Source organism: Fringilla coelebs (assembly GCF_963513975.1).
Source record: "Fringilla coelebs genome assembly, chromosome: 8".
NCBI lineage: Eukaryota > Metazoa > Chordata > Aves > Passeriformes > Fringillidae > Fringilla > Fringilla coelebs.
This window is the reverse complement of record NC_140066.1, coordinates 32,696,937-32,719,002: the sequence shown is the minus strand read 5'-3', so window position 1 is coordinate 32,719,002 and position 22,066 is coordinate 32,696,937. Positions and strand designations below refer to the sequence as shown.

At 41.4% G+C, this 22,066-nt stretch overlaps 1 protein-coding gene across 13 annotated transcripts in view; it reads right to left on the bottom strand.

Annotated features, from left to right (window-relative positions):
- TACC2 (transforming acidic coiled-coil containing protein 2) overlaps positions 1-22,066 on the bottom strand; it is a 128,899-nt gene that overhangs the window by 19,108 nt on the left and 87,725 nt on the right. For 7 of the 13 annotated variants that reach the window (XM_084210589.1, XM_084210590.1, XM_084210599.1 and 4 more), the window contains 9 exons: positions 19,928-20,088; positions 12,041-13,346; positions 8,959-8,994; positions 7,446-7,506; positions 6,178-6,385; positions 2,342-2,403; positions 1,399-1,514; positions 474-645; positions 218-358 (listed from right to left, as the gene is read on the bottom strand). In XM_084210589.1, coding sequence (XP_084066715.1) covers positions 218-358; positions 474-645; positions 1,399-1,514; positions 2,342-2,403; positions 6,178-6,385; positions 7,446-7,506; positions 8,959-8,994; positions 12,041-13,346; positions 19,928-20,088 — 2,263 coding nt within the window. The remainder of the gene's footprint in view (positions 1-217; positions 359-473; positions 646-1,398; positions 1,515-2,341; positions 2,404-6,177; positions 6,386-7,445; positions 7,507-8,958; positions 8,995-12,040; positions 13,347-19,927; positions 20,089-22,066) is intronic. The other 6 variants (XM_084210597.1, XM_084210591.1, XM_084210596.1 and 3 more) reach the window with 5 other exon arrangements.

The following is a 22,066-nucleotide window of genomic DNA, read 5'->3' as shown; positions in this document are numbered from 1 at the left end:
GTTATGTATTATGAATTACATGAGTTAAATGAAAATATCTTTGTTCCTTAAGTCTTTGAACGGGGAGAGTTACTTTGGAAAGAATTAAATAATTATTTTAATTCTTTTCCACATCCCCTTCAAGCCTCCCTCCACCCCTTTTAGATGAGGCAAAGCATTCCTTTGCCCATGTATGGACAAACAGAAACAAAGGGACATTTGTATTTCTGCTACAAACCTGAAGTTTCTGAGCAAATACTGGGGGGTTCTTTTCTGCTAGGTCAGGATCTAGATATTCAGGCTGATCACATATTGAGGCTTTCTTAGATATCCTATTGAGAAGAGCATCAGCAGAGACAAAGGAGTCTTCAGGAGAAGCCTGAAGGGCAAAGAGGAGGCTGAATAAGCAACAGAGATTTTGCCCAAGTTGTTTGGGCCAAAAGCAAAATTTCTGGAGGAAAATGATTCCCAAACTCTTATCATACAAGACTCACTATTTCAATGGCCTCTGGAGTTGTTCCTAGAGTCATGGGCTCCAGGTCCTTCTGCTTGGCCTTGTCAGGGGACTGTAAATGTGCCTCTTGGCTGGCAGCGAGGACTCGGGAAGCTGGGTGTGGGATTTTCATGCCAGAGGACTGCTGGGCTTCAGGGTCTTCAAAACTTGACCTGAAAAAGATTGTGTACATATTTTCAGGCTTCACAATTCTGCTTCTGGTAACAGCTGAGAAAGTCCCCTTCATTAATTTCATGTGCATGTATACATATAAAAATATATTTATACACACATTGTTTCAACCCAATTTTACATCATTATATCTTGTAACACTTTGCAAAATCCTTTCAAAACAATGCACTGGAGACATCAAAATAAAACCAGTTCCATCAGAAATGTCACATTTCTTCAGTATTTCTCACTTGCCTTTTTACCCCTTTCTCACTGTGACCTACCTCTCTCCCAAAACACAACTCTTACTCACAAGAACAGATGTCCTTGAAAAGCAAAATTATTGGAAGTAAACACAACTCCCACATCCTGGTCTAATGAACAAGAGCCCTTGTTCAGAAAATTTATCCAGGGTAAAACAAGTGAAAAACTGCAATTAACAGATTTATACATTAATATGAAAATTACCTCAGTATCTGAGGAAGGAGCTTTAAGTAGGAGGCCACTGCCCAGTAAAATAGCTGCCATTGTGACTATTTAGTTAGAATGTGAAGGAGAAATCCATGTCCTTATTCCATCATGAAACTTGTGTCTCTTTGCCCTCTGTTCTCTATCATATGTGTACACAGATGGGGATCTATTTTTAAACAAATAACTTGGCAGCACAGAGGCAGAGAGAGGAGGAAGTTCCTGTGTATGTGCTCTGAGGGTAACCCACTCCCCTGAGAGGCTCTGCACTGCTCCCAGTGACCTACCCTGAGCAGGGAGTTGTGGAGTCAGACAATCTGATGGGAGGTGATTTCACTGGGCTCTCCTGCTGCGCATCAAACATTAGGTACAAGGACTGCTTCTTCGTGGTGCTATCATCCTGCTGGCCACAGGGAAAGAGAAACTCATTAAGCAATTCAACCATTCTCCATTAAAGATAATTCAGGTCACTGAAGCCTTTAGTGAGCAAATGAGTTGACAGAAAACTAATAATACAGGGTTGTAATGCTGATACTGAGATGGATCCTCACAGGAAGAAACCATTAAAGGACAAAACCTAAACAGTTCCCTCTTTGTAGTGGCTCTTCTTCTCCCAGTTTGGGGTTCATCAGATTTCTGGTTCTGTCAGGCAGGAGGCACCCCTTGGCTGAGGGTGTTACTAAAATATCCACTAAATATTCTCATTGCTTAAAGCACTACCTGAGTGATTTTCCTAATGTCCCCAGTGGATATCCCCTCATTGGAACCAGTCAGGCTATCAAATCCATGATTAAAAAGAAGGTGAAAAAAGTGATAATGTACAGTGCTGCATTCCAGATCTCACACTAATTCTGTTTCTCTCCTGACTACCTCCAATTTCTTCAAACTTTTACTCCCAGTTTCTTAAAGAGCTCAGCAGTTGGTGTAGACAGCTCTGCACTCTGCACTGCTGAAAATACTGATTGGCTTTGAATCTCCAGGAAGAACTACTGTGACGCTAGCTTAGAAATAAAATCATGAAATGGAACTAGCTTTACAGGACACAGGACAACAAAGCACAGGCAATTTACCCCAGTTATGCCAATTTCAAGGACCTGGTTTTGCAAATCTGCTGCAGGCACATTATAATTATTATAATTCATTTAAAGGGTGGTGAGGCTGAGGGCATTACCAGGACAGTATATTCTGACAGGGGAATGCAAATGGACGGAAATAGAGGTGAAAGCTTACAGGCACAGAGGAGCCTATTTTCTCCATATATTCTATTTCATATGAGTTGCCATATTCCAATTCTGCAACAGAAACAAAAAAAGAGGTGTTAATACATGCCATGACATGATTTTTTTCAGAAGTAAATGAGAGCTCTTCTCACTGACAAGGGCACTCCCACTCTGCTCAATACTTTCCAATGACATATTAGAAATAGATTATACAGAGAGAAAGTAAAAGGTGTTAATATTCACTCATTTTCAACAATGAACCTGACACATTTCAGGCAAATGAGCTTGCCAGAAAAAAAATTCAGCTTTTTAATTTGCCCCAGGGACCAGAATATTGAGAAGGTTTCAGAGTAATTTCAGAGTACAGGCAACTGTCCCCTATCATACTATCTCATCACAGAAAACACATTTTTTCAATAAATGGCAATGCTGATGCCAATTTCTTTTAAACATATTTTAATAGCTGTTGAGAAAAAATAATTTCTATTTTTTCATGTTTATCACACCTTTAGTTCAGAACAACTACTGGGCTATCACTGAAGAAAAAGGTACCTAAAACACCTGAATGCTCATGAACCAGGGGTGAGGCACCAGCCCAGCTTATGGGGCTGTTCTCACATTTTGTTTTCAGAGAAAGAGTATAAGCCAGGAAGATTCAGAAAGAACCCCAAGTCTAAAATGTAATAAAAATGCAAATCTTCTCTGCTTCTCTGCTTCTAATCTCCCAGTTATACTGGGGGGAATAACCAGCATTTTTCCTCAGTCCGTGGTCACCCAGTGGTTGATACAGAAGCAGACAAATCTAACACAGGAAGAGAGATTATACCTTCCTGCACTCAAATAAAAGCAAACTTCCTACAATGACAACTTAATTTAAAATTAAAAGCATCATTAATTTGTCCAAATGCTGTACTTTGTTCTGTTTCCATGATTTAATTCAATAAACCACTTGCATAATTTGATTTCCACTCTAAATAAATCCTAAGGAAATGCACACTAGCATTTGCATTATGATAAAATCATGTGCTAAAATCCTTCTAGATTTGGGCAGCTTTTGAAAAGTAGAGCTTGCATTAAGAAGATGATAACCACAAATAAAATGTTTGATGTTTAAAAACAAACAACTCTGAAGAGAATCTCTAGCCTGATTTTTTGATTAAGAAAGTTTTAGAGGGTTCAATGTGATTTTACAATGCTTGATTTTTTATTTTTAGTAATGAAAAGCACTACACAAGGACACAAGCTACATATTTTGTCAAACAACCATTGAAGAGGAGGAGCCCCAAAGCCTCAGTACTGGTTGGGGATATTCACAGTAAAACTTGTAAGTGAAGAAAAAGCTGTAATAGCAGGCTCCTCATGTTGAAATTCCTAGCACCATATGTTTTTAATGGTAATAGGGAGCCAGGCAAGATGGACAAAGGCTGTTGCTGGTATCTGATCCTGGTGTCAGATACCAGCAACATCCTTTCTGATTCACTTCTCTTCCCAATGAAAGCAAAACCCAAACTGGAAGGATGAATTCAAACCCTCTATGAGGAGCTGAACTGCAGGAGAAAGCCTGAAATCCCAAGTAACAGCAGCAAGTGTTTAGAAACTGCCTCTCTGTATCCCATTTATGCACAGACAGCCCAGTGAGGCGCATCAGGAGCATTTATGGAGCAGCTTTCTGCTCCAGAGAGCAAGCCCTGAGTGTCCAGGCAGCCTCAGGGGCACAGAGATGTTCCGGCACTGTCCTCTGCTGGCACAGCCACAGGGATCCTCCACCTGCCTGCAGCAATGCCAGCAGCTCTGCAATCCCAATCCAAACTGACTGCTGGGACAACACACATTTAACTTCACTGCTGACAATAAAAAAAAAAAAACAAACAAAAAAAAACCCAACAACCAGGCAGGACACAGATGGAAATAGTCCAAGTAGAAACAAAAGGAATAACGCGGCTGGCTAAACGCAGTTTGTTTCATCTCACTGCTCTCAGGAGTCTCCAGCACAATTCCTCTCTCTCCTCTCCTCTCAGACATCATCTCCCGCCCAAAATATTAGGCTCTAGTTATCTCTGTACATTCAAAATCAGAAAAGCCCAGGATATCCCACGAAGCAAGATAATTATCTTTTATAAACACGTACAACAGACTTACTAAGTGATGTCCTCCAACTCCTCCTACAAATAGCTGCAAGATTACATCAGAATTTTCTGCTAATAATTACAGCTTATTTCGGGTCTGTTCAACAGGAAAATGGCAGCAGCTACAGGCAGTGCCTGAAACAGATAAGGGCTGGATGCACTGGCTGTCTCAGCTGAGCTGGGTTGTATCTGCACAGAAGCAGTGTTAGGTTACAGGGTAACACACGGGTGTCTGGGAGAGGTAAAAATATCTACACTGACAAACAGCCCTCAAATTACTCAGAAATTTCTCAAAGCTGCAGGAGCAAGACTGTCAAGGGGAAGAAATTACTATTTTTTAAGAGATATGAAAAGCAGAAGCATTGTTGATTATAATGAGTGTGTAATCTGAAACCCCGACTGTACCATGCAGCACACATGAGACAAGACAATTACCATTTAATTAGGAGCTTTGCTCACTTTCTTCTACCCACTTTGAAAGCCACAATGATTGTTTCAGAGTGTCTCTCACTATTCTTTTGTTCCATTTTCTTTCATATAGTTTTCCATCTTCCCAGATTTAGGGGGGCTTATTTTCTAAAAAGTGTTTTTAAAGTTATTTTTTAAAATACAAATACAGGGAAGCCAATGTCTAAAATTTATGATTTGACAATAAGGATAAATGAATTCATCCAGACTGAAATACTGATCTGTTTAGAATACTCCACAGATTTCAGAAAAGCCCAGGGCACACAAGCATGTGGATATCAACAAAAGTACTGTGACTGTTGTTGCTTTTTGATGTCAAACACCTTGACCTAAAAGTTTTTAATCAGGAATAAATTTAGATCCAGCCTAAAATGGCAGAAAGTAGATTTAATGGTAGATTGGGACAGGGACTGAAAGGCTGGGGGAAAAAATGAATTCTAATCAAGAAGAAAAAGTTAAAGCCAAGTTAAACTCAAACATGCTTCCCACCCACAAAGCTGAACATCTGCTTTTGGAGCAGATGTTGCAAAGCAGAATTCCCTCTGGTAGCCCCAAGGAAGGCCACACACAAATTTTCTTAATTCTGTCCCTTCCAAATTTCACAGACCTGGAATGACAGTTCTCTAAACAGAAACTTCCAGCTTCAGCTCCCAGCTGCTCATAGGAAAGTATGGCAGGAAAAAACTTTTATAGTTGATCTAGTAGGGAATTTTATCTGGAAATATGAATGGTAATATCTTATAGAGGAGATGTCCTGGACACTTTTATGCATGAAGATACTTGGAGCCCAGGAAGCTGGAAGACAGATGGCATGGTATGGGTATTACTGCAATACAGAGAATTTGAGCAGAATTTTAACATGGGACCTTTTCCCATGCAGGTTAAGGAACAGGCTCAGGCAGAATTAGTAGTTCAGTGACTCTGGAGCAGTATCAAACCCCGTTCTCCTGGGAAGGCACTCAGAACACACTGCTCACAGAGAAGAACAATTACTGACACAAAGGAAGCAAAAGCCTTTCTCTGAAAGGTACTCTCATTTGCCTTTAAGCATCTTTTCTTTCCTGAAAACTCAAGGCTGGACTGTTGGGGTCTTACATCCAGCTCCCCACACCTGCCATGTTGCCCAGAATTGCCCAGAGAGCACCATTTTTAGGGTTCCCTAATAAGAGTCTGCATTCAGCAGAGCACAGGCCAACATCCCTGGCCAAACCAAGCCCCCTCTCTCAGCAAACCCCCCTGGCTGGAGCAGTACCCTCTGTGGGAGAGCTGAACTTGGTCTCATTGACAAAGGTGGACAGGTCAGAGGGCTGAGGGTAGTCCTGCTTGTCCGTGTTCAGGTCCACAGTCATGCAGGTCCACTTCTGCCCCGTCACGGAGGACGCCAGCTTCTCCTCATCCGTGGCGTGAACCACCGTGGAGATGACGGGAGGTGTTTCTGGAGTTGGCAGTGGAGTGGGATCCTGCAGCAAACAAGAGCCAGTTAATTCCATTATCTTTCACTAACACATGGAACAGCTCCATCTCTGAATTCCCTTGCACTGCCAGAGCCATCTTTTTAATTCCATAATCTCTGCTGCACTGCTGTATAAAATACTTAATGGAAAATGCTAACTCTACCAGCAGCAAGTTTTCCCAGTATAACTAAGCTCTTTGATGATAAACACTTGCATTGCAAAGCTGCTTTGATAACAGGGAAGAAAGAAGATCCAGAGCTGTTAAAATCTGTTAGGCACTTGACACAAGTGGCACACATCACCACCACTGATGTCTCTGACTACCAAAACTGAATTTTCAGGCTTCCCTCATAGGAGCAAACTTTCGTAGGGCCATGAGGTCATGAACCCTTACCCCTTTCTTCACTTCTACACTGCCAAGCATCACAAATAAAAGGGCAGGATGGATAACAGGAAGAGGAGCAGCAGCATGGAAGGAGCTGTGCCACATCAAAGCAGTCAGGCCTTTGTGGAAGAGCAGCTTTTGTCAACTTCTCTTCCAAGAAAACCACCTGCCAGCAGTTTATAACATGGTATCAAACTATCCAAGCACATCCTCCTGAGAGATCAGCCCACTTGGTTTATTTCTATTTCCCTTCCAACCCACCAATAGTTTCTTACTTCCTAATCTAAAAATTCCAGGGTGGATACTGATAGTCTTGTTTTTCAGACAACTGACTGAAGATATTTACTCATATCCTTGCTCCATCTTAAGACAGCTCTCTCCAAAGCACATGAGCTAATACTCCAGCTGGAATTCCCAGAGAAAATACCAGAACTACTATATATTGTGAACACACTTTTAGAGGACAAAAGGTTAATGCTTTATGGTAATAGGCCAATGTGCTATACTTGGACATATGCATATATTCTTTACAAAAATCTCCTCTATTATTGAAAGTACAAGTCTACAACAAAAATATCTTCTGTTATTAAACATACAATTCCAATTAAATTAATAAAATTTCCTTCTTTTTACCCCTTCAAGGACACAAATTACATGCATCAAAATAAGGCAGCACTTTACCTGAGAAGGAGGATCTGATAGTGGGGATCTTTTTGGTGATTTTTTCACCCTAAATGTATCACTGAAAATAAAGTTCAAACTGTTAATATGGTAACAGCAGCAAGAATCAGGTCATTTCACACTTAGCAAGAGACAGCCACAGACAATGCATCCTCTGAAAGCCCTTCTGCATTAAAATCCCATCCATTAGGAAGCAGCACCACAGAGAACCATGCCATGGGTACATATTTTGTCATGCACTTGGAACAGGCCTCCATCCCTCCAAAGCTGAGAACAGCAGGATTGCCATATTTTTCATGCTAGCTCCTGACACATTCACAGAGCAGACTGCAATTCAAATTCAGCTGCAATTCAAATCCCTGCTCCACCACAGGCACCCTCCAGGGCCCTGTGGAAATGATTCAGCTTTTATCTGCTTCAGTTTCACATCCCAAAATTAGGTCTAATCCACACCTTCACCTGAGAATTCAAACTGTGATAAACTTAGGCTCCAATGACCCCAAAAATCAGGAAGAAAAAACCTGGTTTGCTTTAGATGAACTATATAAAACCATCTGAGGCAGATGCTGTTCCCCAGATGCCAGAATGAGCTGTGTCATTATAAATGGGCAGAACAGACCTTTTTAAAAACAAATACAACAAGAAATATGGCAATTCTGCTTCCAGTTCCCCTGACACCTCACAGTGCAGACTGGGAGCACGGACACTGTAGCCCTCCAACATCCCACAGGTTTCAATCAAGCAAAAGGAACTAAGAACATACATTATGTCATGATGGTGTATAATTATGAATGTTGCCTTTATTCACAATTGGCTAAAAATACTTTCTAAGCAGGAATAAACTAATTATCTGTCTGTTCTCTTGATGCACATTGCCAGAGTTATTCAAAACCATTGATGCTACTAGCTACAAAAGGGAGAAAAATACTCTAGCAAACTCACTGATAAAGACTTTGTTTGAACTGAGATGCAGTGGCAAAAATTACTGCCCACCAGCTCATCCCTGATAAATGACGGCAAGGCTAACACCAGAAATTCAGATGGTGGGTTTCAATGAGCAGAGGGTAAATCAATACCACATCTAGAGGGGAAAATAAATTGGGCATCTGAATATTGGTGTGTTCAATGCCATTAATTATCCAGTTGTGATGACAGAATTAATTAGGATAACTTTTTTCTTCAAAAAAGACATGCATTTTGTGCAATATTTACAAAGAATTGATTGTACAATGTTGTTCAGTGGTAAAAATAAAACTTCCATATTTTAGCTCAAGGATACAAAATTTCTTTAGGTTTTAAATGAGGGTCTTCTTTGATAGGCAACAGATAATGAGGCAAACTCAATCACAGTCAGGCATCTTAAAATAGCTTTCATATGTGCAAGCGAAGTGAAATCATTAACATAAAAGCTGCATGCTGAATAATAACTGTTCATGCTGCAAAATAAATAAGTAAAATTAAAAAGCCCATAAATCAAAGAGGAAATTTGAATTGTTAGCTTAGAATTACTTACAACAGAGAACATACAGACATCACATCTTCTACCATCCTAAGACAAATAAGACAAAGAAAAGAGAGACAGACAGAAGGAACTGACAAAAAAGATTAACCTACAAATACTATGTTAATGTGTTAAGGCAATCTGATCATGCATATTTTCTACCTGTATAATCTTAACCCCTACTTTTTATTTTGAAATACACAAGGAGAAAATAAAAATATTAACCAAGTCCTTCAATGTTATAATTTTAAAACGCTTTCATCTTACAAAACACATTTTTCAAAGCTGACACCTTCAAGTTAATTCCTCTCAACACACTATCTGTCCTTGCCTTCCCTGATGGAGGCCACCTGCTTGCTTTTCAGAACACAGTATTTGTTATTATATGAGATGCAAAACTGTTCTTGAATGGCAGCTAAGCTTAAGGAGAGGGCACAGTTATTCCAGGTTTTGTCATGTTTGCTGATGTGTTGTGACAGCACAGAAAAAGCCACTTGACCATTTCAAACCATTTACCCAGGTCAGGACAGAAAATGACATTTCTTTAAATCTCAGCTGGTTTGGCTCTCTCCAAAACCTAACCTGGTGTTCTAACAGAGCAAACTGGTTACCCCCAAAGCAGAATCAAACCTTGCCAAAGAGCTTAGACTAAGAGTTTTCATTTACTTATAAGCTTGGCAGCTTCTGCTCATCTCTCCTCACGTGCAATGCTCATGACAGCTGGCACCTTCCATTTCCAAACAGCCTCCAGCCATCCAAGGGCTTCCAGAGCAATGCCTGCACAAGCAATATCTCTGGAAACCACTTATTTTTACTCATCACTGTGAGCTGGCTCTGGGGAGGCATCAGCTGCTCTTTGCTCAGCATCACCTGAGCAGTGGGATTGTCTCCAAGCAGCTCAGCACTCAGGCAGATGAGCAGGGAGCAGCATCGAGCTCACATCTCTTGTAAAAGCCTCATCTCTTCACAGGGAGGTCAATGCTTAAATTCATGCAGTTTCATTCAAGAACAAAAATGGCTTCTTTTTATTGATTTAACACATGTTAGATGGAGCACATGGCTCAGATTCAAGGTAGTACAAGCTCAGCAAAGGCTTAAACTCATGCCTGGCTTCTTCACCTCTAATCTAGAACTCACTGCCTTTTCACATGAGGAACTCATTTTCAAACAGGGTTTGATTTCTGCACCCCTCAGCAGGGCTAATAAAACCTCCTGCCACTGCCTACCCTGGCATCCCCTCTCAAGCCTGAAGGTAATTTTCTTCTAGAAAGCACCACAGCTGCAGGCTGCAAGGGTTTATTAATATTCAGTCTCATCTTTGTAAAAAAACACCACCACTTGCAAAAGTAGGTTACAGGGCTGCAGTGAGCAACACACAACACAACCCAGGGAGAGCAGTGCCAAGCATGGGCTGAGAATTCCTGCAGCCCTCCTGACCCAAGAACTTGTGAGCCCTGACCAGGGGGAACTTCACCTCCCCACCCTGATAAAGACCAGCACTGAACTTTGCGATTCCAAGACAGAATTTTCCTGTGATGGATTTTCTCAAGGACAAACATGGCTTAGCAAACTCTCTCTGTAAACTCATTTCCCCCTAAATTAATAAATGTGGAATTCCTCCCAGTATTCAAAGCAGATGGGAGAACCCAAGAGGCCCACTCTGGGGGTCTGTCAACTCCAGCTACTGGAAGACACAAGGAGACTCTGGCTGGCTGCAAAAACTTAAAGATCTGGTGATATCAAAATTCCCCTCTGCACATCCCCAATAAGATTCAAATTGTTCCTCTCTTGCTGTCAGACTTTTAAATCTTTTTGGTTTGGACCAAATCAGTTTGGACTGCAGGCTTGGAAAAATGTCATTTGCCACTAAGTTTCAGGTAAATCTCAAGAAGGAGCAACACCAGAAAAAACAGGCTTCTCTCCCAAAGAAAACAATTCAACTACTCAACTAAACTATCAATAAGTCAGAAACACCCCTAGAAAAAAAATAAAGGCACAAGCTTCCTCAAATCTGACAAGGGACTTGAATTAGAAGCTTAGAAGGCAGGAGGCTATTCAGAAAAATTGGAATAATCTCCATCTCACCCTGTACAGGAGATCAGCTTTTGTACTGCTTTACATTAACCATGTTATCTTCTTGTCTTAAATTGGCATTTTAAAAATTTGCTCCCATTTTTGTTAGTCAGCTGGAATATTTAAACCATAAAGGAACATGAACTGAGATACTTTCTTAAAGATATACACACAGGAGATCAATTTCAGATATATGCAACACTAACTTAGTGGTCACCAATTCAAAATAACCATATCTGAACAGATAAAGCAACATGCAAATCAGCAACCAGCCATGGAGGTTTTTAACCAAATACCTAACAACAGCAACATAGGAAATTTATCCTGGAATTTGTCACCCATGCCTAAAAGCTGGATATTTCCCTAACATATAGTAGTTTTGGATATTTTAAACTTTCTGCACAATGGTAAACTCTTTCCTAAAAAGGAATTTTTTGACATTTCTTAGTCATGTATATATATATGAATATATATAAAAATGCATTTCCATACTGCACTCTTCTGTTCCAGGTTATTTTATTTTAAATACCAAAAGTCACTGGATGAAACCATCTTCCTGCTGTTTGCAATATGAGATTGACACTGCCTTTCACTGTCACTATTTCACATCCCACACTCCAAAACAATGATTCATAAAATAGTTGTGCTGGTGTGATTAGTTTGAACATCTTAAACAGCATCAACTTCCCAGAACGAGGTCACAGAAAATTGGGTACATAACTGCTAAAATTGAGTACATAACTGATAAAATTGGGTACATAACTGACAAAATTTAACCAGGTTCAGAACTACGCTGAGCCCAAAGACTTGAAAAATACAGTTCCTAATGTGGCTTGGTAGTTCTGGAAATTTCAAATTATTGAGGAAACAGGTTGAGAGCAGGAACAGCTCAGCATGACTCCAACTGTGGCCACCAACACCCAAAGTCACCTCCCTCTCCCTATTCAGCTATAAATGCTGTGTAACTGTGCTAAGGGATGTACTGCTTCTATTCTAGAAACGCCTTTGCCCTTTAACTTACGTTTTTAGTGGCGTCTTCTTCTTCTTGGCAGGTTTGTTCAGGCTGTCTCCTTCTGTCCCATTGGTTTCGTTGGCACTGGCTGGTATCTCAAAGGAAGCTGGAGATTTGGAAGGCGAGCTGGCAATCTTAGAAGAAGACTTGAAAGGGTCAATGGAGTCCTCACACATGTCCGGCTCGAAGCTGTACGTCTGTTGAGGCAGTTTGGGCGATTCCTGCATTTTTGTACTGGATGAGAAGGGGTTAAAATTGGGATCGTCCCACTTGTCGATATCAAAAGTGTAAGAGCCTTTTGTGATGGGGATTTCGTTCGGATCAGTGGGCGACTTGGTCGGGGTGGTCGGAGCATTGTCAAGCTTCTCCACCGGTTTTTTAGTCTTTGGCCTCCGGAGCGGCATTTTAGCACCAGGCTTCTTCCCTGCTTTTTTGGGAGGAGGAGGAGCGCTCTCCTGCTGGTCTTCACTCCCCCCTTTCTCCTCAGAATAATCAAACTCCAGCCTCACCGCTTTGATGGGAGGGTCCTCCTGTCCCCCGGTGTCCGGCGGAGTCACCTCCACAGCCTCGGGGGCCGTTGTGAGAGGCAGCGCTTTCCTGCTGCCAGGGGGAGAGTTCTGCACCTTGCTGCCCCCGGAGCTAAACGCGCTAATCCCTTCCAAAAGGTCGGGATCCGAAGGCTCGGATCCTTCAGGCACGGGCGGGGCCTCCTCTTTCTCAGCAGAGCTTTTGGAAGGTTCAGTACATTCGGGCTTTGCTGAGTCAGCCTTCACCTCGGGTGCTTTGTCCTCACAAGCTGCTTGGCCAAGCTCGGGCGGTTCTTGTGGGGTTTCCTTCACCAGTGGAGCATCCAGAGGTTTTTTGGCCGACTGCTTCTTTTTTAAGGAAGCTGGTCTGGGTTTTTTTGTTCTCTTGAGGGTACTGGAAGCGCTGCTGGAACCGGTACCGTACGCATCTGCTGAGGGTGCTAATGTCTCGCTGTTGCCAAGGTAAGATGCTCCATCAAAATCACTGGCCTGCAGGCTGAGAGACCGAGACAATGTGGATTTGGACACTGGCACCGAATCCGTGGATTTTCTCCGGACATTTGCTTTGGGGTCACGATTCTTGGGCTCTGCAGAGCTCGGTCCTAAGGCATGGAGAGAATCAACCAGCTCAATGTTATCAAAATCCAAGTTGTAGGTTCCACTGCTGGCTATGGGCTTGTCCTCGTCGAAGACAGTGGAGAAAGAATGGCAGGGGGGACGGAAGGGGCTCTCCTGAACTGGTTCGCTGTGTGACACATCGGTGACGGGTTCAGCTTCTGAACACAGCCCTGTGGGAGCAAACAGAAAACTCAGTGCACTTCCAACACCTTTTCAGAACTGGGGCTTAGGAGGTTTTATTATAATCTAATTTTACTACAAGTAAAAGGCATTAAAATCATACTAATTGACTAAGTAAACTGAAGTGACTTCTCCAACATATGTACCAGATTAGGGAAAAAATAGATCTGTTCTCCCCAGAACAGGATTCAAGGCAAGTTTCCCAAAAAGACAAAATATGTATTTGCAATAGCCTCTAAAGCACCTCTTCTAAACTACCACTTACAGAGATGAATATTACCATAATATGCTAAATATTGCCAATACCAGAAAAACTGCACATAAAGCACTTTTTTACTCCCATTTTCTACTACTATAAAGAGTTCACACAATTGTGTCAGAGCTCTTATGAAGTAAATCTCCTGTAAATTGACTGGTGCTTCAGTAACTACATGTTGACCTTAAGTTTTGTTTCTCATGTGCTATTTTTACCAATTTACCCAGAGGAAAATGGCTTCCTGTCCACAACCCATCAATGCTGCTCCTCTATCTGCCCCAAGCAGTCAATAATTACAAGTTTATAATAAGACATGAATAATTGAGAACTTGATATGAAATAAATTATGGTAAAGGTAAAAGAAAAAAAGGTCATTTAGAGAATTCCACAAATATTCTAAGTTGAAAAATCTTCCTTTAAAAAGCTAGAAGCTCCCTACTGATTATTTAAACAAGGTTCATTCAAGTGTAGTTCGAACTTGTTGATGAGAAGAAAATTTTCTAGAGAGATTCATGTTGAAACTCTTAATCCAAGCAGCTTTCCACTGCAATTAAAGGTTCTCTTACTGAATAGAATCCTAAAATGATTTATAGAAGTCTCTTCACTTGGGATAAAACAACTATTGGACAAAGTAGAAAAAGAGTGCATAACAAAAAATCAGAAAATAGAGAGGAAGAAAAGCATGAAGCTGATGGTCCTTGCTGCCTTCTCATTAAGCTCATTAAGTTGATTATGCAAATGTTTTACAATTCCTGCATATGTTCTGCTCCTGCTGTGACTGTACTACTCTGACCTGAATGAATCAGGGCCACCTCTGTCCCAGTGTGTCCCTGTGGGGTACCCCAGACCTGGGACAGCTCTCTCCAGCTCCCAGTTCAGGCTGGGCTGAGCCAGCTGCTCACAGCTCTCACAGAGGAGCAAAATGACCCTGTGTTTCCTGTTGAAGCAACACAGCCTTCTTCACACTGTCATCTTTTTTAAATTATGCAATTATAAAGAAAAACAGTCAAACAAAATTGAGTGTTTTGCTCAGCTCTAAATGATTTCAGAGACATTTCTGCTCATCCTTTTCATTCCAATCCTGACATGTTTTGCAGAAAAACTCTCATTTTGCCCTGCTACATTCATTAACACTGTTCATAAAAGCCATACAGACAATCAATTATTATTTTACTGAGTAGCTATGAATGGATTAAGAAAAGGGAAAAAAATATTTCCTTTGTTTCAGAAGAAATTGTGTGTCTGCAAGGATTATTATTTATGGGTGTAGAGCACAGAAAAGGATTTAAGGGAATTGGACACATTTCCCAAAGTGGCACCATGTACTTCCAAAGACTGTCAAAAGGATGACAGCTATGCAGTTTCTCTTTTAAGACTGTGGAAGTTCACTAGGATACATCCATTAAAATAATATTCTAATGTATTTTTTCTGCTAAATGAATGCTAATAGTGTGGCAGTACTTCAGAACAGTTTATTTTTCTCCTTGATCCCCACCAGTCTGGGTTTGGATTCAGCCTGGCTGAGAGGTCATTAATTAGGCTGGTGCTCACTTCACACACACATCACTTGGTGACACCGATGGGACTCCTGTAAAGGGCACTCAGAGAGCGACACAGACCTCCAGCATTACCCTAATCTGTCCCTTTCACCCTGAAAGGAGACTGGAAGGCACTTCAGGGGAATACATCACAATAAACACTGGGATGCCAGTGGAGTACAAATGTAGGTCAGCATGAAATCAAAGTGGGATCTGAACAAGGAGTCATCTGCAGTTATGCACTGTTTTCATTCCTGCCTACGTCAAAACCCTCAACAGCATCGAGGCCCTTATTCAAAGGAGTTATAAATATGCACTAAAACAAAGTAAAATAAAATAAAATAAAATATACCATTGCCCTGCAGGACTTGGACTGTAAATAAGAGGCTGAGGTTTGGGATGCACCATGCAAAGGGTTTGCAGCTATTCCCAACAAAGCAGCATTTCAATTCTGTGTGCTCCACACAGTGCAAGGCTTTAATCTTCTTTAACTGCTTATTTCATGACTTCCTCCTCATCAAATCCTTTCTACTCAAGAGTACGGATTTCTGCAGAGCGCTGCTCGATATTTTTATTGTTTCTTTATGAAACAAGATGTGAAACTGTCTCAGCAAACAGCTCTTGGCAGAAGAGAAATGCTGCTGTCAGCCTCTTCTGGCTTTACGACAGGACTGGCTCGCTCCTGGTAGCAGCAGAATTGCTGGGGCAGGAGGTATAAATGGTACTCAAGGCTTTATTACTACAAAGTCAGGAAGATCAGACTTTCCTGACATTAACAGCCTATTCAGAGAGCAGAGACATTTGTCCTTTTACAACACAAAATTAAGCCAATCAGTATCACTACAGTATTTTTATTAAAATGCAGTTTGAGCACAAAGGAACATACTACAACAGCAGCTATGGGATTTAAGGCAGGATTTACTTGCCCTAGAGAGAGACCAGCACAACATTTTAAATCAGGTTTATGCCTTTTATTGGTTCTGAGTCACCCACAATTTACACTGCTAAGAGCTGCCCACAAGAAGATATTAAATTTTATAAAGCATTCCAAGAATGTGGAGGATGGCTGGGGAACTGCAATAAAAAAAAACCAGGCAAGCTCCTCAAACCCCCAATTTAATTAATTAAAAAAGAAGGTCCAAGTTCTGCTCCTTCCACTGGGAAATTCCTCTGATTTCAGCCAGATTTTGACTGGATCAATGATGAAAAAAATTCCCAAACCCAAACTCAACAACATAAAACTCACACTTCTTGTATCCAGGTGATGAGACCTAAATATGAGAGTTACATGGCATATTTAACACTTGGCATTTTCACCGGGCACCTGCTATGGAAGAACCAGAAGCAGATAGAAAGTCACAGAATCACAGAATATCCTGAGTTGGAAGGAACCCACAGAGATCACTGAAGTCCAACTCCTGGCCCTCCACAGGATAGACCCAAGAATCCCACCCTGTGCCTGAGAACATGAATAAAATATTGTAACACTGTGGGCATTAACAAAACAAATTTCTGTTGCTTTTTTACAGAAGTAGCCCAGGCAAGGGGCTACTTTGCTGAAGTGTCTCTAAAGCAGAGGGAATCCCAATAAACTGAAAATAGGCCTTAAGACTGCTGAGCTGGAAACAAAATGAAACACTCTTCTGAAAGGTTTAGCAATAACATTTCAACAGATGTAATAAGCAAGTACAGAAGAAATTGAATATCAGTTCTGTTTTCTAGAGAAAAAGCAAACAAAGGCAAACCTCTGGAAAAATGCATACAAAGATGCACCCAGTTACTATGTTATGAGGAAAAAATGCCAAAAGCATATGGGAATTGGAATTGCCTTACACTAGAAATTTTGAAACATGGTTTATTGCAAGTCCCTTCTCGTTATGGAAACCCTTTGATGCCAGGAAATCAATTAGTACCACTTGTTTAAAGTTCTGTAAAAATACTTTTGTAATTTATTCTAAGATGTATTCTAACATTGTATATAAAAGTTTCTTTTCAAATTTTCCATATCAGGCTTCAAGAGGAAAAACACTGAGGAAGAATGCTGTCCATACCAAAAATTCAGTTTGTTTTTGTCTGGACCATAATGTCTCTGTTGGAAAGCCTGGCCTCGAATTTCCCTGGCACCAGAAGGACTCAAATATAGGTGCCCCAAGTCCTGATTGTTGGGCTGTAATGCACACAGGGGACTCCAGCTCTGACTCTCTCCTGTGAATACAATGTGAATTCAGTAATCATCTGGGGAAGGCAGTGGGGGTGACAGAAAGCTTCAAAGCAGGAATTCCTGGCCAAAACCAGAGTATTTGGGAGACTGGGCTTGGGGGACATTCTGGTGCTCAGATGGATGAAATGAGGGACAAGAGGACACTGCAATGGGAAACTGAGGAGACAAGTAACAATAATTTAAAATTATGACAATATAACTGCAACCTCAAACACTCCAATTTGCCTCAAGATTATAACCCATGTTTCCCAGAATTATTTAGGGGAGGAATGGAAGGGCTCACTGGTGGCAATTCCTGGGGCTCAGGGGTAGTTTCCATACTTGCTCTGTTGCTCTGCTTCCCCTCCAGACTTGCCCTCAGACTGACTCCCCTCCTCTGCTCTGCTGCGGATGGATGAGAGCCATGCAGCAGGTTTCACCCCACCAGGAGCTGGCACAAACCCAGCACCAGTCCAGCTCAGTTCACTTTCATCATATTTACTAAACCACCACTGAGGTCAACCTAATTAAAAACTCTCCTCTTGCCTTTCCAACAGTGGGGTCCAGCTGCTGTGCTAATGATATCATGCAACACAACTGCAGCCATCTGCATGAGTAATTACTGTCAGCTATAGATGAAAGAATCCTTTAAACACTTACTGTGCTCCCTCCTTCCACCCAAACATGCTCTGTCACCCATCCCATGTGAAGACAAAGCCATGTGGCTGCTGAACCAGGAGCCCAGCAGGAGGATGCTGCTGCTTCTCCCTGTGCCTGTGCCAGGCTCTCCAGCTGCCCATATTCCTCACTCCTCCTCTAGTGAAACCTGCTTTTTCAGCTGTATGGTGCCATCCAGGAACTCTTGTTTCAATGCCCCTGAGCCCTGAGGAAGGGACTACAATTCTCTTTGTGTGCAGCCACATGCATAGCTTATGAAATAAATAAACTACAAGACACTCAAGTGGTTTGTACAGTACAAAATGTTTAACTTTTCTCATTTCTAAACACCTAAACTATAGTCTTACTATTATTTATTTCTTCTAAAGATTTCCAAAACAAATGAATACTCTGTGCTGCCCTCCTACATTTGGATTTTTTCTGCATTACGCATCTTCTTCCCCTCCAATAAATTCCCCTGTTGTATAACTGTGTTTTGCATCATTTTGGATCACTGAACAGATCTCTGTCATTTTGCTGTAACTTGCCTCCCATGGACAATCTGATTTGCAAATGAATTGGTTTCCCCTCTGCCATGCAGCGGCCTCCAATAAAGTTCACACTGGCTGTGAATAGCTACATTTAATTTTCCACTTTTCTTCAGAAAGATCTGAAAAAAAATGAGGGGGGGAACTGGGATGGAAGGAGACAAGAATCACATGTGCCAGGGAAGCACATGTGTAACCAAGGGCTTGAAGATAATCTACTGCAGTAATTAAAAGCACACTCCAACCCTGTTCAGCATGTGTGTTCCTTTGTTTTCTGAGTACTTATTTTTGGTTTTATTTTTTGTTTTCTGAGCACTTTGGCAATTGGATTGTGAAAGATTCAAAAAAAGGAAAAAAGATGCAGAATGAGTAACTTTTGCTACAATGATGAGGGAACTCTAACAGCAGAAAGGAAAAAGCATCAGGGTGCCTCAGTATTTACTTTTTATTTTGTGAAATCAGCTTGTAGAAAATCCTTGAAGCTTCTTAAAAACCTATCATAAATCATGATCCTAAACAGCATTGCTTAATGAGTAACTCCTAGAAATGCTGTAGGTGGCTTGAGACCTTTGGTGGGACGCTACAACTCTTTTCAAACACAATACAAGTGAGCTTTAGACTGCTGGGAGAAATATTATCTGCAGACAATTTAGCCAGGTGATCAAGATGACTTGACTTTCAGATGGAAAAAAGACAGCATCATGGGGAAATTCAGTCTCAAGCTGTTGAGCTGTCATCCGACAGCCCAAACAAAGCTATTTTGGGCTAATAGCATGCTTTCTACTCCCTCATGTTCCATTACTCAATCTGGAGAACAAAGAACACTTTTTTGGGGAAAGAATTTCTTTGGGTTTTAAACACAATTCTCCCTTTTAAAGATTTTATTTTCCCAGTATGTACTGATTTTCACATATGTATACCATACATACGTTCATAACCCTGTGTTCCTGCTATAAAATCAGTGCTTCTGTTGTTCTAAAGGTCTTTTCCACCACCTCCTGTTTCAGTAACACATTTGAAAATGGCATTTTGTTAATTGTCATAGTTAACAGTGCTCACACAGGTACCTGCATCTGCAACCCACATCTCTTTTTTCTACTCATCTGACTCTGTAAAGATCCTAGAAAAAGAAGCTTGGTTCAAAAGGAAGAGAGTTTTTTCCAGAGAGCTCCTCTTTTCTTTAATATTTTTCAAATGTTATGTACAGATTCTCCATTACTTTATTCCAGGAGGCAACAGGGTTTTTTCCTCTCTGCATGGATAATTGACTAATATTCCAGAAGCCAATTTATTAGCATTAATTCCTTGCCAGTGCTCAGAGAAACAGCTCCCTGCATATTCACCTCCCCCAGTAACGTGTCCCACTCATTACCTGTATCTTCCACGGGCAGCTGAGGTTTTATTTCTTGCTCTGCTACGTCTGCAACAACTGCTGCTGCTGCTGCTTCAGGGGGAGGCTGTGGAGGTGAAGGTGGTGCCTTGACAGGTGTAGTGGACTCCGGGGTCTCAAATGCTTCTTCAGAGTCAGAGCTCCTGGGGAAAATCAAAGCAGAGACGGGTGAGCACAGTGAGAATTCATGTTTGCAGGTCAGGCTTGGCAGCACTGGGCTTCCTGAGCTGGTGGCACAGACCTCAGCTCTCAGGCTACCTCTGTGTTTCCCAAAGGAGATCTGACATTCCAGTATGGCTTCCAGAGCAGGATGTCATGGCTGTGGTTTTCTCCCTAGACAAGGATTTATGTAATTTGTGTTACAGAAGTGAACACACACTTGGAAATGAATCCATCCTGCAAAGCCTGCTTCCCTGTGTGAGGGTGGCTCAGCCACACAGACCAATACCCCTGGGCTACTCCTTTGCACAAACACACTTAAATTAACTAAAAATATATATATAAAGACTCTTTGGAAGAGAATTTCCTAGCTTCATTAAAAAAACCCCAAATGTCTAAAACAACCCCAAATTTCTTTGTGTGCCCTCAAGAGTGAGAGAGCAGACATGAAGGTATCTGAGGTACAACTAAATCCTGTGCATCCTCCTCCCATGGAAATATTACATTCTATTTTCAGCAGAATTTTACCAGAGCCCTTTTCAAACAGACCTTGTGACACAAGGGAAGACAGCCTGTAAAATGCACGGAATGCTGGTATTACCAATAATCCTTTTGTGGCACCATGTGCTCACAGGGACACAAAAACACAGAGACCACCATGGGTTTGTTCCAGCCCAGGAATGAGACAGCAGCACCCAAAATGGAGTCATTCAAGTGAAACACAAGTTTGAAAGGAAGCAACTCTACAAAATGATGAGTAACATAAACATTAAGTGAAGATCTAAACCATTCAAGGACACACCACTTGCTCTTAGAGGGGTACAGCCATCAGAAACTGTCCTTCTGGTCTGGAAACTATAGATCATACTTCTTAAACTGAGCCCAAATGATAAACATTTCATCCTTTGTTTGAGATCAAGGAACGCAGTAACAATGGTGTCATATTCAATATGCACTGAACATATGTTCACTATACATTCAATAAGCATTTCTGTTAGTCAGATGCAGTTTTGGACTGCTGGTCTGTAATGAAGTAAATTGAACACAGCAGTTTTCTGAAGGACAGGACTGATTTGCCTCTTCCCAGTGGTTCTGTTGCCATAAAATGAGAAGCCATTTCATCCCCCAGAAGCACTCCACAAGCCAGCCCAAATCAAGGACTCCTCTCATGTTGCTTGAGTTAGAAGGGAACTCTGAGCTGCCAGACTCTGTTTGGTTTCCTGAGACCCGTGATTATTTTAAGCAGCTCCATGTCAGGAGAAGTACAAATACAGAATTCATTTGCCTAATCCTATCACAGTACAAAGCCTTAGGAGAGTTGGGGAAGAAGAGACCCCACTGTCACCTCTAGCACCTCAAGAAGCACAGTGGTCCCAATTTTCCCTCTCACTCTTCTCTGCAGAATCCCAGAGAGAGCTCGACCCCATTAGGACGCACATCATGACCCTGTGCCAACCAAACCCTGTCTCATCACCCCTACTCCTGAAGTAAAAGGAGTTCTACTAGGTTATGACTTTGGATGTTTGGAAATTTCTTTATTTCCTCCACAAACACAACTGAAAACCACTGTGTCTGGCTTTCCATTATATCTGCTGTTGCACCTCCTCAAAAACTCTTTGTGCCATTTCTTTAACCATCTTCATTCCTCAGGCCACAGGACAGTCAAACTGGAACAGGCACACTGCATCATTTCAAATCATATCCCTCCAAAGATGCACCATGTTTTAAGTTCTACGTATTTTAAGCTTAAAGAACAGCTACAAACAAAGGGCTTCTATAAATAAAGCTTCACAATAGGTATTCAACAACAACAACAAAGTTTTCTCCTCCCTCCATGGAGCTGGTTCAGGAAACTTTAAAGTTGAAGAATCAAAGAGAAACAGAGTTGTGTGATATTTTCCCAATGTCATAAAAATAAACCCAGGAAGTTATCATCTAAACCAACAAAATGAGAAGTAATTC